The sequence below is a fragment of the Polyodon spathula genome, chromosome 4 (genome assembly GCF_017654505.1).
Source record: "Polyodon spathula isolate WHYD16114869_AA chromosome 4, ASM1765450v1, whole genome shotgun sequence".
NCBI lineage: Eukaryota > Metazoa > Chordata > Actinopteri > Acipenseriformes > Polyodontidae > Polyodon > Polyodon spathula.
The window spans coordinates 7,472,686-7,488,578 of record NC_054537.1 but is presented as its reverse complement, the minus strand read 5'-3'; the positions used below and the strand labels follow the sequence as shown (position 1 = coordinate 7,488,578).

Here is a 15,893-nt window from a genome sequence, read left to right as displayed (position 1 = left end):
AATTGCATTATATTATCTAGCGAAGAAACAAGCTCAAAGCTATTTTTGTAGTTATACATTCCTTAAAGGAAATTGATGGTTTTACTGTTTAAAGGATGTAGTCACTACACACTTTTTTTTTTTTTTTTTCAGACATTCTGTCCAGAGACCCTCCTCTTGTTAAATTTAGCAAGTAACAAGGCAGAGTTAGCAAAGAAACAATAAAATGCTAAACCTAATTTATGGAGTACTGTACATAGGCCAGCAATGTTATGCGAGTAATCCTGTTACTACACTGTTTCATGATAATTTACCCTTCTCAGTCAATGGCATGTTGCCCAGTATCTAAAAAACTTTTCGTAAAGCACTAACAGGTATGTCCTGTGGTGTTTTTAGGCATAAAAACAAATGTCAGCACATCTGGATCTTCATACTGATCTTTTAAATTATAAGTTAACTTTGACTTAATATAAAAGTAGGCCTGAATGTCATATTAACTTTTAAAAAGTATGTATCATGCCAAATACCATTATGTAAAAAAAAAAAAAAAAAGTGTAATTCATTTTTAAACAATGTTGCAATTTCTTTTGTAACATGATAAAAATGTGAATGGAATTTCGTCTCTTTAATGAACAATACTAATACTAATGTCCGTGTTAGGTCTGTGGTGCACGGCCTCTGTGTATTGCTCAGATCTGCCCCCCTTTTTTTTCCAGCTCTTCAGGTCTCATCCGGTAATTTGAAAGGTTTTCTCTGTTTTTTACGGAGACAAAAACGACTAGAGAACTGTACTTAACGTCTATCTGTTCTACAAACATTACTACTAAAAAAATTCTGGTTAAATGTAACCTTCAGATGGTGAATTACAAATAAAAATACAAACCTGTGACAAAAAAAGACTGACTTAGAACATATGAAGTAAATCCCCTACCTAAATAACTATCGATAAGCGATCAGTCTGACAGGTAATTTATCTTTAAATACAGTAAATAAACCAATATGCAAGAAAACCAGCAAACATGATGTCCTAAGTATATTTCTAATGTATGTCGTGGAATATTATTAATGGATATGTGAGCAAGAATATAAAAAATAAAAGAACAGATTCAAAATCAAATTATGAATAGTCTTACCTTCTGTGTCTACAGCAAAAATAGGATCCAAAAGCTCTTCATCCTCTAAATCGAGGTCCTCGCCTCCACTGGAGTAATCCACAATTCTCAAAAACTAACTGGATTGTAGCCTGGGTATTTCCTTTGCGAGATTGCTTGCAGAATTCCATTTTACAAAATGATCTCTGTCTTCACCCCTAACACCTGGGTTCAAAGTTCAAGCCTTCACTTCAGTCCATGTGACTGTTTTAAGCTTGTCCGTACACACATCTCATTACAGTGCCGTTTTATGCAATTGAAAAACAAACCAGGCAGTGCTGTGAAAGGGTTAAAAGGCATATTAACCAAAAAAAGTGGGAAATTGCATCTTTTGATGTTCTTGCAAAAAACAACAAAAATGGTCACATTTGCGACCACTTGTCACAGTCTGGAGCCGTGATGTGTGTTCTGGCAATATGAATTGCTGGCCTCATTGGCCAATGATGAGAAACCAGGAACTGTGCTAATTAGCTGATGCATACCAAAAATAATTTTAAAGTTTACCAAAACACTTAAGACTTAATGTGTCCTTGCTGTTCCTTTTTTTAAATTGATACGTGTGGAGTCTTGACTGTATTTTTGCTGTTTTATTCTGTGCTAGATATTTTTTGTGGCAGAAGGATGCCTGTAATTCCATGTCTGTCCTGAGTTTGGTTGTCTGGCCTATGGTTGGGAAAAGGTGTGGGTATTTATTTCCCAGTGAAATGTACATGCACAAGTATTTGTCACTGCGTACAGACAAAGGTTACATGCAGGCTATCAATACTGTGCACAGACAGTAATGTTGCCGCAATTTTTTTGTGTAAAATATAACAAATGAGGTCCCCAACAGTCCAAGTAAGCGATAAAAAAAAAAAAAACCTTTTGTTTAATATTTGAAAGTTGGTACTGTACACTTGTAGTTTTTTTCAAAACTTATGAAATTTCAAGATGTCTTTTGATTTATCTACAGAATCTGCACAGACGGAAAAGCCTGCATCCCATTCTTGTACCTCCCAGTCTTCCTCCACTTCCAGTTTGACCCCCTCCGTGACACAGACTTCCTCCGCTTCCACAGTCCCTGTTTCTCCTGTCCCACAGTCACCTGTTCCTCCATTACTCCAGGACCCAAACCTCCTGCGACAGCTTCTGCCTGCATTGCAGGCCACCTTGCAGCTTAATAATGCTAATGTTGATATGTCAAAAATTAATGAAGGTAAGTGGGTTTGTACAAATATTTTGTTTTTATAAAGAGGCGTATGCATCAATTTGATCTTCAAGATTTATTTTTTTGATGTTTTATTGGAGATTTCTACTTTGTGTTTGAAACCAGATTGTCAGACTTAATCCCTTGCTAGTTATGGAACTACAATCCACATAGGAGGCATATTTTAGACCTCTTTGCAGTGAACATAATCTGTGGGTTGCAACACATTAGTTACAGCTAAATTGGTATGCTGGTGTCCTGACTGCTGCATGAAGGACTTAATAAATAGCTGTTTTCAGCAACCCTCTCTTAGTTAACCTTGATAGGCAGCTCCCAGGCAGTTTGTAACTTGTCTTGTTAATGTCAAATATCCTAGATTTCACATTCCCCAGCTGCAGATGGATCTCTCCCAACAACCCCATGTTTTCAGTATTTTAATGTTTGCTCAAGGCCCCTGATTGCAGTAGAATATTTTTCAGTTACACCAAATTTGTTTTCCAGTTCTTGGTCACTTTGTTTTGACCAACAATGCCAGACAGAGCCAATTGCCTGTATCACCTCATACACACAGCAGCCTGCTTGCACTTTCCTCTACAGCTTGCACCCTACCTTTCTTAACCTTTTAAATGTGCTGTATGCTTTAATCTATTTTACTCCCAAGAAGCATGTGGTTAACTTTCCTTGGGTTACTGTTTTTTAGTTGGTTTCAATATAGGGTTTATTAACTTGTCAGTGTGTAAGTTTGTTTCTGTGGGCAGTTTAAGACTCGAGTAATGTTTCTGATCCACTACTGTTGAATCTGATCTGAATCTATATATAGATATATAGATAGAGACACACACACACACACACACACACTAGGGGTGCACCGATAAGATTCTTTGCTGATACCGATATCTGATGGTTATCTACCCATATCGGCCAATACCGATAATAAATACAGTGCAGGTAAAGTACTAGAACAAGACATAGGTCCTATATTAAAATTTTGTTTTCTAATTATAAATGTTAAACAATTAACAGATATAGTTTACTTTTTGTATTTCACAAAAATGAACAGGTATTGTTTACTTTTGCATTTGCTTCAGAAAATGAGTATAAAGAGTAGTTGTATTGTGTGCTTCTCAGCAATTTATACATTTGCTTTACAACAGTCATACAAAAATAACACTTTGCGTTTGACTAGTAAAACAATTCGGTAGAAAAATATATATAGCCTAATGTGACTAACTTTTTTACAGCCACTTGCTGTCAAACATTGCGTATTATTATAACTTCGACCTATACTGTACAGCAGGAAAAAAAATTGCCTACGCGATGTCAACTACAGCAATGTTCGTTAAATTCTTATTTTAAGCATACGCTGCTTAAAAATGCGGCACAACTTAAAAATGTCATGAGAATAGCCAGTTACATAATTCAGTCAAACTTGAATTTGTTACTAAACAAGATGGCACAGTAATCAAGTCCAGCTTCAAAATGCTGCCTAATACACCCACATCCAGTGCAGATTAAGATAAACAAACTGAGCAAGATAAGCAAAATTACAAAAGGTAATTCCCACTTAATGTTTAGAGAGCCCACAACTCCTTGGATGTTAGGGAGATTGTTGTCGTTGCTGCTGTAGTCCTGAAGTGATGCCAAGCTGCCAAAGAGAGATGGAGCAGAGGCAGTTTTGTAAGTAAGTGTGCACTGATGCTGCATTTGAACAATAATTTTCTTACAAATAATAAGCACCCTTATATATTACAGTTTTGTCAGCCTGAAACCAACTACAAAGCATTACTTAGGGTGAATGTTAGTCTGGTAACTGTATAGACTACATGTACTCTAAACTACTACTACTAATTATTATTATCACTGTTATAATTGTAACAACTTCAACTATTAATGTTATTTAGACACATTTTTTTTAAGCATCATAATAATATTCTACTCGCAGTACATCATTGGATTTAATGTAGCATCAAGTCTGTTCTGCACACAACTCGCTATCCTATTGTCCTCGGACAAAAATAAATTTAAATAAATTAAATCCAAATACTGCTCTTTTGAGATGCATTTGCTGCATTTTGACCGCATGTTCCACAGCACTGTTTTTTTCCCCCTTATTGGTGCCATGCCGATAGACTACCGATTATCGGTGCGCCCCTTGCACCCTACATATAATATATACATGCACACTGTTCTACAACTAGGTGTCCTTTTGTTGTGAATTCTATTCTGGAAACAGTTTAAACGTCCAAGTAGGATTATTTTAGTGGATTGATTAGCATTACTGGTTTGAGAGTAAGAAATTGCTACATTTGTACAAAAGTATGGATTAAGTTGTTTTTTGTGCAGCATAACAAGGTTATGCTGTGTTGTGTACAAGGTGATTAGAAAGTAAGTTTACAACATCATTGATATGGTGTGTTTGTGGTAAACTTACTTTCTAATCACCCTGTAACAAAATTATGTTGTTTTGAGTAAGATGTCATCTAACACACTATAAAGGCCTTGGTACTTTTTGTGTTGTAGTTGTAATCCCTGATGTGTTTTTTGGAAGAGGTAATGTTGAGATAGTGTTGCTGTTACACTCGACACTACTATCAAAATACGTACAGAAGCTTCAAGTGTTGCTGAATTCACACAACCACACAACCTTTTCTAGGCTGGTTAGCTTCTCCTGGAGAGTTTAAGAAGTCCGAGGTGTTATCTGGAGGGTTTTTAGTATTTTCGGGAGACCGATCATTTGCATTTTCAGAGTTATAGTTCTAGTGTTTGAGGGTTTTAACCTGCTTGTAAAGCAAAAATCTATACCTTTTTTTATGCATCTGTTTTTCTGTGTTTTGTCCCCCCTTTAGTTCTTACAGCTGCTGTCACACAAGCTTCATTACAGTCTATGCTTCATAAGATTCTCACAGCTGGACCATCTGCTTTCAACATCACTACTTTGCTTTCCCAAGCTGCTCAGCTGTCTACACAAGGTATGACTGCAAAGGAAATTGTGCTACTTCCAGGTGTATTTAGGTCGACTTTTCATGGCTGTAGCCAGTGCTGCAGGTAAGGTTTTGGGTCGTTGACTAATTTACCCTCCAATTTAGATAATATGCAAGTATATATATTTTGGGTGAGTAAAGTGCAACATTATATTGAAGTTATCAGTACTTTTCAATAAATACTGCATACTTTTAATGCTAACTTGTGGTAGGCAAGTGTAATGTTACTTTGAACTACTGTACAAAAACTTGGTCTTACAGTAATAACAAACAGCAATAATTCTTTGCTTTATTGGCCACAAACAATATGGATGTAAGTCAAACACAAATAGAGCATTGTATTTAATTCCAGCAATGCAGGTGCAATATACTTAACAGTCTGTATGCAAAAACTATATATTTCTAAAGAAACGATGATGCTGTATTCCTGATTGATCACATTGCAATAGAAATATAAAGTATCCTGACACTTTCCAAACACAGAATATTGTATTTATTATATAGATTTACCTTCCAAAAAATCAGTTTACAGATAGGTAAATGGGTAGGTTAGATTGAGAGGGATTAAGACTGCGCCAGGAAATCAAGAATCCAGGGGCCCGTTTTGTAAGTCTGCAATTGTGATGAGGTTGCAAGAGTGGTTGCATGGACTTTGAGGTCCTTGTTGCGAGCGTTTCATAAAACCCATCGCAAGGGTCATCACTTGCGATCCCTTTTAGCGATTTGCGCTGTAAAAAAATCATTGCGTTTTTAGTTCTAATTTTTTGATCTAATAAATCACACAAATTAATTCTCTGCTGTTGGCTGTCGGTACTTTTGATACTAATTCTGAGTCTGTATACGCGTCTGAGTCTGCCCGGTCCCTAAATACTCTCTCTTCCCATACCTCTGCCATATCGACGATGTGCTAGTAGTAGTATGAGAGCTATGATATCTACTAAAATGATTTGTGATGAAAATTACTGCTTGCGTTTGGCCTCTAGCACTGACAAGTTTCTGAGGAAACCCTGCGACGTCTCAGCCGTGCGAGAGTTTTATGAAATTACTTTCATTACTCATGAAATTTTAAACATTGTCATTCCTATTTAAAACACTCTTTACGCAGCTTATCTGGAGCTCTGGCTGTAGCTCTTTCATTTATATTATGCCATGCTCAGTGTTCATTTCAAGGTTTGTTGAACATGAATTGAAAATTGTTATAAATCATATAACATACAATTGTTACAGTTGTGTTTGAATGTATTGATGGTTAGTGCATCATTTCTCAATTAGGGTTGAGTTATGAGGATACCCATATTTGCAATGAATATTTGGATTTGAACATCTGGAATTTTGTTCAGTTGTTTTTCTCGCTTATATTCCTTGATTGGAGTGTGGAAGGAAAGATGCTGAGTTATAACTTTTATCAAGTACAGGAATGCTAGGGACTTCCAGTAAGCTGCAGTCTCTTGCAAATCTGATTATGCAAGAATAAAATACAGCAGGAACAAGTACACACCATGTTCCAGATCACACCAGAGTATATTCAGCAACATAATTGCAATACTATCCTGATGTCATCCAAACAAATTGTGATATTGTATATTCCTGGGACTATTTTAATGCACAGCAGGTATTGTCAGTGTTGTAACTAAAGGCAGCATTTTCTTTCAAATGTTAGATGCATCTGGTTCTATTTTGGACCACAGGTGGTCGTTTTGAAAGATACAGATGAAAAAAGATTTTTTGTAAATGTCTGGTAAAAACGTATTTTATTTTTTTTCGATTTTTATAGCCCAGCAGTCTAATCAGTCTCCAATGTCATTAACATCAGATGCTTCGTCACCAAGGTCATATGTATCTCCGAGGATAAGCACGCCACAGACAAATACAAATAAGTCTCTCATAAATACACCTCCAGTATCATCGCAGCCAAAGGTACGTATTTATAGTTAAGCACTGAATAAACTTGTAATGAAGATGGACCAGCTTCTACAGTACTGGCTTATGTGTGATGGTTATTTTCTACATCTCCTTTATTCAGGTTAGTACACCTGTAGTGAAACAAGGACCAGCTCCACAGTCAGTACCTCAGCAGCCTGTACCTGTTGAAAAACACGGGCATGAACCCGCGTCCCCTCGGACTCTTCATCGGTCAAGGTAAGGACCATGTTGGTGGGTATAAGTGATGTAGGATTTGTAGCTGGAAAGTGTTTTTTGACACTAATGAAATGAAAGTCAAAAAGTTTTAAAGTAAATCCGTTGACAAGAGTGCAGTTGGAACTGTGTGTGATGGGCAGTAACTGGCTTTTCTTCCTGTAAATACAGTGCCTATAGAAAGTCTACACCCCCTTGAACTTTTTTCACATTTTGTTCAGTGCCTCAGTTTTTTCCACTTATCTACACACCATACTCCACACTATTAAGGGGAAAGAAGTTTTTATTGAGAAAAAAAATTATATATTAAAAATACAAAACTGAAAGATCATAATTGGATAAGTCTCCACCCCCCTGAGTTAATACTTGGTAGAAGCACCTTTGGCAGCAATTACAGCTGTGATTCTGTTGGGATAGGTCTCTACCAACTTTGCACACCTAGATTTGGCAATATTTGACCATTCTTCTTTACAAAACTGTTCAAGTTCTGTGTGCTTTGGGTTGTTGTCATGCTGAAAGGTGGACTTCTGTCCCAGTTTCGGCTTTCGTGCAGTGGGCAGCAAGTTTTCGTCAAGGACTTCTCTACTTTGCTCCATTCATTTTCCCTTCTATCCTGACAAGTGCCACAGTCCCTGCCAATGAAAAACATGATGCTGCCACCACCATGCTTCACAGTAGGGGTGGTGTTCTTTGGGTATTGCGCTGTGTTGGGTTTGCAGCCAAACGTAACACTTTGCATTTAGGCCAGAAAGTTCCATTTTAGTTTTGTCAGACCACAAAAGTTTTTGCCACATGGCTACAGAATCTTCTGAGTTTTTTTTTGGAATACTTCAAACGGGATTCAAGGTGGGCGTTCTTGAGTAATGGCTTTGTGGAGTGCTTGGGATATTGTCACATGCACACTGTGACCAGTCTTGGCTATAAAAGCCTGTAGCTCTTCAAAGTTGCCATTGGCCTTTTGATAGCCTCTCTGATCAGTCTCCTTCTTGCTCGGTCATCCAGTTTAATGGGGTGGCCTGATCTAGGCAGGGTCTTGGTGGTGCCATACACTTTCCACTTAATAATGGTCTTGACCGTGCTCCAAGGGATATTCAAGGCCTTTTTGATATTTTTTTATACCCATCCCCTGATCTGAGACTTTCAACAACTTTGTCCCGGAGTTCTTTTTGAAAGCACCTTGGTTGAGTCTTTTGTTTTGAAATGCACTACCCAGCAGAGGGAACCTACAGGAACTGCTGAATTTATCCTGAAATCATGTGAATCACTACAATTTAACACAGGTGGAGGCCGCTTAACTTGGTGTGTGATTTTGAAGGCTATTGGTTACAACAAATTTAGGACTGCTATTACAAGGGGGTGGACACTTATCCAAGCAAGCTTCCAAACCAATTTTCTACAAATTTCTAGAATATTTTTTCAGTTGTAAGTTGTGGGTAGGATGTGTAGATAAATGAAAAAAAAAAAAGAATTTTAATGCATTTTAATTCCACTTGTCACCACTTTTCTGATACAAAGCCTATCTCTTCAGTGTTATTGTATTTGATTATCAATCGCAGCCCATGTTTTGTTTTTTCGCAAGCGCAAATCTTTCCATGCACATGGCTGTGTCAGGACAGTGTGTCCACGCCATGCTCCAGGGCCTCAGAGAATGCAGCAACAAATAAACAAACAAGAGCAATTCCAGCTACCGAAATGTGAAACAGTTAATCATTGAACAGTTTTAGATGCTCTGATATATATATATTTTAATTTGTGATCTTCCTTTTGTGCATTTTCAAGTGCACTGTGAAGTTAGATCCTTATTGAGCAGCATATGCCATTTTGAATACTGTTTAAATTCTGGATAATATTATTTTTTTAATTTTTCTGAATCTTTTGATAAACTGCATTGCCTTTAATGTTTTTTGTCATTCTCTGCATGGGTAACATTTTGATTTAGTTTTGCTATTGGGTCGTAATGTGGAATTTACAAATACCTGCTACAAATGAATCCCTATCAGATTTAGGAGTGTACTGTACAGTCTGCATGTCTACAGTTGTCTTTTTTGAAGAGATATTTTCAGAGTCATCGTTCTGTATTAAAATACTGTTAAATATAGTACTGTAACCAACGAAAGTACATCTAAATGGAAGCCTGTATTTTGAACCACAGTCCTTTCAGCTGCGTATTTGGCATTGTATTTTTTGTTTCCTAAAAAAAAAAAAAAAAAAAAAACGGACAAGGGTTGAAACGGGTCAAAGTGAAATAATCAGATGTGTCACACTTTTTTATAACTTCCGCTGAAGTCAAAATGTTAGTGTCGGATACGCAAGTGCTGACTAATAGTTTTATGGTTAGTAAAATCCTCTGTTGCTTTAATGGAACTGTAAAAAATGGTGACACCACCTGCTGGCAGGTTCAGGAATTGCAAGCTCCTTTAAAGTGCAGGGGTTGCTACTTGTTTGTCACCATGCGACCATAATTTATGCATTTTGAAAAACCCACACCTAAGTACAAGTCATCTGTTGCCATTACATTAACTTTTGTACATTAGTATTTGTTAATGTTACATTAGTCTGTTTGTTGTTTAATTTAACTTGTGAATAACGTATATTGTGAGTATTTATATAAAGTTTGAGCTATCCAACTAATTTGTGTGTTCTGTTTGGCCTTGAAAAATATTCCTGATTCCTTAAATCTGTTTACAGAGAAATGTTCTGTTTTATTTTTGCTATCCCACAGTAGTCAAAGGAGTCCGTCACCTGCTCCAAACCACATCCCTAGCAACAGTACATCAAGTACAGCATCTGTGCCACCAAGTCCATCTGCAAGGCAGACGTGTACATTTACACCCACGCTAGCAGCACACTTCAATGAAAACCTTATAAAACATGTCCAAGGATGGCCTGCCGACCATGTGGAGAAACAGGTATAGCGTTTAGCTTGTATTTTTAGAATTCCAATGCAAGATTGTAATTTGAAAAAACTCTATTTAAAGAAGCTAATTGCATGATTGTTCAAACAAATTATGTATTGCAGGCATCAAGATTACGTGAAGAAGCCCACAATATAGGGAGCGTTCATATGTCTGAAGTTTGTACTGAACTAAAAAATTTAAGATCATTAGTTCGAGTGTGTGAAATTCAAGCAACGTTACGAGAGCAAAGGTAAGATTTGTTCTCTCTTTATTAACCAGATTTTTCAGGTAAAAGTAAATGTGGGTTTTTTTTGTTTGTTTTTTTTTTTTTCCTCCTCATTGCGAAATGAAGTTCTAAATTTGCTGCAGCTTAATGTGTGCCTTGACCTCTGGCCTAATATGGCTGGCCTATACAGCACACTTTAATATATTCTCTCAATATTTGGTACACGGCTGTATTAAAGGATTGTGTCAACTTATATTACAGGTGTACAAAAAATAAACAGTTGTGTTTACGGCCACAGACCACACACTTTACTGCTGTGTTACACGTGTGAGAACGCCATCTTATTCCGAGCTTGTCTGACAGCTGATTCGTATTGCTGTTTATGCTCTGTAGAGTGGTGGTTGTTATTGTTGTTATTATTATTTCTTGGCAGAAACTCTTATCCAGGACTTACATTTATACAAAGTATCAAATTACAAATGATCTCCTTGCAAATTATCACATTACAAAATATCACGTAAGAGCAGTTGTAATGCACAATAGGATCAAATTCAAATAAAAGCAAAATAAAGAATACAGTAAATAATTGCATTTAAGTGCAAGTTAGACTAAGAGCAGTTAACTTATTGTAAAAAAATATTTGAATTAATATAAGAAACGTCCAGTAAGAGCAAATATGGCAAATATGATGATAAATGGCTGAGAATGCTTTCACAGAAGGAGGGTAGATTAGTAGGGGTTGCAGAGAGTGATGGGGAGACGAGGTATTGAAGAGTTTGCGGATGTCTGTGATTTTTGGAGGAGAAAGCCGAAGATATCAGTTGAGAGAGGACGGTAGAGGAGAGTTTATGGGAATTGTTAGTAGAAGACAGAATGATAGAATGGAAGTAGGAGCGTTTGGCAGGGGTGAGTCAAGAGAGGAGTGAGTGATGGAGATGCAAGGCAGCAGGGAGATTTGGTTTTAATAAGAAATTGGAATACTTATCCAAGAATTTGTCCTTGGGCACAAACATTTTCTTTACTTTGAAAGCAAAGCACTTGTCCCACATTATGTCTGCAGCTGGTGTTTGCTAGCACTGTATCCAAAAGTGGCTGCACCAAGGCCATAGCTCTGTTCTGTTCCTATTTGTATAATATTGTGGTGTCTTTGAAAATAAAGGTACTAGTGTTGGATTAATAGAGAAAGCTTGTCTTTTCATTGTATTGTGATCCAGTATTATGCATGAACCAGTCTTTATATTTACTCAAAACAATTATTGTAAAGTCTTTCTGTAATCATTTTCAAGTTCATCACCCCGGATAAAGGTGTCTGCTAAAAAATAACTAATAATAAGTCTAGCAAATTGGCAATATTTGTGGTATGAAGAGCAGTTGTATTCATGAGGACATCCTGAGGTATAACTGACAAGCAACAAGAACTCCAGCCAAGATTTAAAGGCAATTGGAGACAGCTATTAACCACTTGACTGCCAACCTTTATTTTTCCTTTTAAGGTATAAATGTGAGTTGATTTATTTTACGGCAACTTTTATTTACACCTAAAGGGACTAACAATTTTAAGGAATTTCTCCTGTTTATACAGTTTCATGGGGTTGATTAGTCATTGTCTCCTGTTGGTTTAAGATGCTTGCTTCTGTAGGGCGTAGGAGTTTTCAGTGTAAATATGAGCGGCTGGAATTTCAGAATATCGCCACAAAGAATCTTTTTGTATCGAATGTTTTGCTTTTTACAAATGACTCCATTCCTGAATATTCATACTTTGCTGCACATCATTGTTTACAACTTTTGTTGTCACGAAATTCTTAAGATACAGAACCAGCAGCAAGTTCAACTAATGAAAACTGTAAATAACCAATAGTTGAAAATTAATTTATTTTCTTTCAAAGTAAACGGTTACAGAAAAAGTTTTTATTTGCTTAAATAAGTGGTGGCATTCTGTTATGACTGTAATCCATCTCATTCCCTCAAACATTTTTTGTTGATCGGAGGAGTTTCAAAATTCCTAGCCATGCAGAAGCGGCGCAATGCTAGAGTTGAGACATTCTATCTTTTTGCTTTACTCCAGCAGGACATACATGGTACATTCAGTGGCAGTCAAGTGGGTAAGCTACAAAGAATAAATAATGAACCATAATAATGCACCAGCTGTTCAAATAGAATTATACCTTGTGAAACAGACAATACAGGTTGCTATGGTTTGAAAAAATATGATCATAAATGTTCATTAAAAATTGATTTCCAAAGAGTAAGCTGTAGTTCCATTTCATAAAACAAAACAAACTTGAAGTTCTTGACGTTCAGATTGTTGATGCTTTCAGTATTAATGGAGTAATGTACCCCATAACATGTTTTTTTTAAACCCCACAGGATACTGTTTTTGAGACAACAAATTAAAGAACTTGAAAAATTGAAGAATCAGAATTCCTTTATGGTGTGAATTTGTGAAAAATAATTGCACATGGTTGGAACCCAGGAACTGTTGATCCTTTTGCCCAGTCTTAACACTTTTGAGCTGCTATTTGGTATGCTTTGGACCGTTGGGCTGGGTAGGAAGTATGTGGCAGGGGGAATGATTCAGGGGAATTTACAAGATACGAATTTGTAAAAGTCCTTGAAATGTAGATTTCTTGTAGATGTATCCATGTTGTAAATAAGTTTTGTAGAGTGAAGCCATGGGAAGCCATGCGTATCAGCTTTGACTTGTGAACTAATCAACGCTGAGGTGGCTAAATACCCAGCCTTTTACATGTTAACCTGTCTGCAGAAGCTTTTGTTAATGGATCAGTGAACCATTGCCATTGAACCAAAATCTGCATGGAATATGGGGGACAAATTTAATATTTAATTTTATGAACGACTGAGTTTTGATTATTGTTAAATTATAAGAGACTATACTTTTTACGTTTTTATTTAGTTCAGTAAACTATGATGCGAGTCAAGGTGGTTGGTGAAAGGATAGTGGCCCCACATTTGACAAGCATAGCATGCCCCGAAGCAATGGTTCAAGGCTCTGTTTCATCATTCAATGACCCCGCATTTACTAGGATAAATACCAGTGCCTGGCTGTGTGCATTTAAAGCTGCAGCACCTTGGAACAGTTTGGTCAAAGTAACAAGCAAGGGATATAATCTGATTCCAACCACCCTGTCTGGAATATTGTTGCATACAGTTTCCTCATTGCAGGGCAGAGATTAGTTTCTTTTATGTGCTTTTTTCTTTTTTCTGATTTTCAGTTTTGCTCCATCCTTTCCTGCTGCTGATTTTTACTGTACATTTTAACTCTCTCTCGAGGTTGTTGTCAAGGCACCTTGGTTTAACCAAGTTTTCATTCCTATGTACAGTTCCTAAAATAAAATAAAAAGTTGTATTAAAAGTTGCGGTGATTACTAGTATATCCAATATGTCGTATACATAAATTATTGCTACATATTTTCATTTGCACCCTGTAAGGATGAAATGCAAGTGCTTCTGGGACACACGTGCACTGATGAGCAGTCGAAGTGACAGGATCCCTGTCCACTGAAACGGGGATGGGGATTGAAAAGAGGCTGGATGTGAAATGTATGTATTGTAATAAACAAATGTTAAAAGAAAAGGCACTGCTTACTTAATTTTATTTAGCCATTGCATAGGGATAGAGAGAGAGAGAGAGAGAGAGAGAGAGAGAGAGAAGCAGCCCTCAATATGGGGAGCATTCATATGTCTGAAGTTTGTACTGAATTAAAACATTTAAGATCAGACATATATATATATATATATATATATATATATATATATATATATATATATATATATATATATATATATATATATATATATATTAGCCCATCTTGTTTGAATGTCTTTCTAGGCTTTTTTTTTTTTTTTTTTTTTAACTGTAAAGTATTACATTTTTGTATTCGGACAATAATTTCAACAAGGATAAGCTGGACCTCTCTCCTGTGATTTAGGCTGTTGAGTCCCCTGCTATTGTAGGACCTTCCTTTTGAAGGCTGTTTGTGTTGTAGCTACCTGCAAGTCCAGTGCTGACTGCTGTTCTCTGCCATCACAATGCCACAAAGTCTGTGTAATTGGAATGCACCACTGTTCAGAAACAGTGGAAGAGCTTAGCTTTGTATATTGTTTCCTAAAGTATATTTAAAAAATAAACTCTTACCACAGGATACATTTGCCTTTTCATTTTGTAGTTTGAAGGGATTTAGAATTACAGGTACTAAACCGCACCTTTTTGAACAAATGTCAAATGGTTTTTATTTAAAAAAAAAAAAAAAAAAAGTTTGGAGTTTTCTTACTTTTGTAGTTAACAAGTGCCCACTGAATTACACTTAATTACATCAAATATATTCAAAATGATATTGACCAAAATTTGTGCTGGAGCAATGGATTGAACATGACTTTTGTGGAACACACAACCCCAAGCTCCAATGGATTACTTTGGATCTACCCAAAACCTAGTCAAGCAAAGAAATATTGTGTATAGCCAGCAATGTCCAACTAAGGCATTAGCAAGTGTGTACTCTTGGCCTTAGATATATATTTTACATCATTCAAATGACTTCATGGAGATACAAGTAAGTATTTAAATACAGTTTAGAATCTACAAGCAGTGTGTCACACAGATGCCTCGTAAATAAATGTAAAGTTGATGGCTGTCTTGTTGATCTATAAAAAACACTTGTAAATATTTTGTTTCCTTTGTTTCAATTTCGATTAACTTTTTTATTCAGCTTTGTGGTGTGTGTTTGTAACACACTTTATACAGACGTATCCTATCTAAAGCAGTGCCTGTATTGTACTGAAATCTAAGTGCAGTCAAGTGAAACCAGCCAATTTATATGAAACTGGGGCCTTGAGGAAATCCAGATTTGCATGATTTGCTGAACTATGTTTTCCTACATTTAATGGATGTCAGTCTCTAGGCTACGTTGTGGTAAACTCACTTTCTAATTGCCATTTGTGGTTAGGGTTGAATTGCAAGAGAGTTGTTTTGTGTGAAATTTACAGTCTGTTTCAAGGCACTATATATATATATATATATATATATATATATATATATATATATATATATATATATATATATATATATATATATCTATATATATATATATATATATATATATATATCTGTTATCCCCTACACACCATGAATTGTAATTACCCACATGGAAATAGCTTTTATTTCACAGCCTTTTTTCTTTCCAATTCACTTTATGCAAAAATTGAAAGGATCACAATTTCAGTCTTTAAAGATCTCAATGTACACTGTTTCATGCCTGACACTTGAATTTTAAATTGGGACTTGGAAGCTTAATCACTGGTTTTAACTAGTAATTCTCA

The 15,893-nt window shown here is 36.2% G+C and overlaps 1 protein-coding gene across 5 annotated transcripts in view; it reads left to right on the top strand.

Annotated features, from left to right (window-relative positions):
• The window catches only part of LOC121314106 (WW domain-containing adapter protein with coiled-coil-like), a 48,353-nt gene extending 34,143 nt beyond the window's left edge, over positions 1-14,210 (top strand). For 2 of the 5 annotated variants that reach the window (XM_041247013.1, XM_041247017.1), the window contains 7 exons: positions 2,083-2,325; positions 5,163-5,285; positions 7,072-7,214; positions 7,321-7,436; positions 10,156-10,342; positions 10,453-10,580; positions 12,924-14,209. In XM_041247013.1, coding sequence (XP_041102947.1) covers positions 2,083-2,325; positions 5,163-5,285; positions 7,072-7,214; positions 7,321-7,436; positions 10,156-10,342; positions 10,453-10,580; positions 12,924-12,993 — 1,010 coding nt within the window. In that variant the 3' untranslated portion in view covers positions 12,994-14,209. Of the gene's footprint in view, positions 1-2,082; positions 2,326-5,162; positions 5,286-7,071; positions 7,215-7,320; positions 7,437-10,155; positions 10,343-10,452; positions 10,581-12,621; positions 12,659-12,923 lie in introns of all 5 variants that reach the window. The other 3 variants (XM_041247015.1, XM_041247014.1, XM_041247016.1) reach the window with 3 other exon arrangements.
• Positions 14,211-15,893: the final 1,683 nt, after the last annotated feature.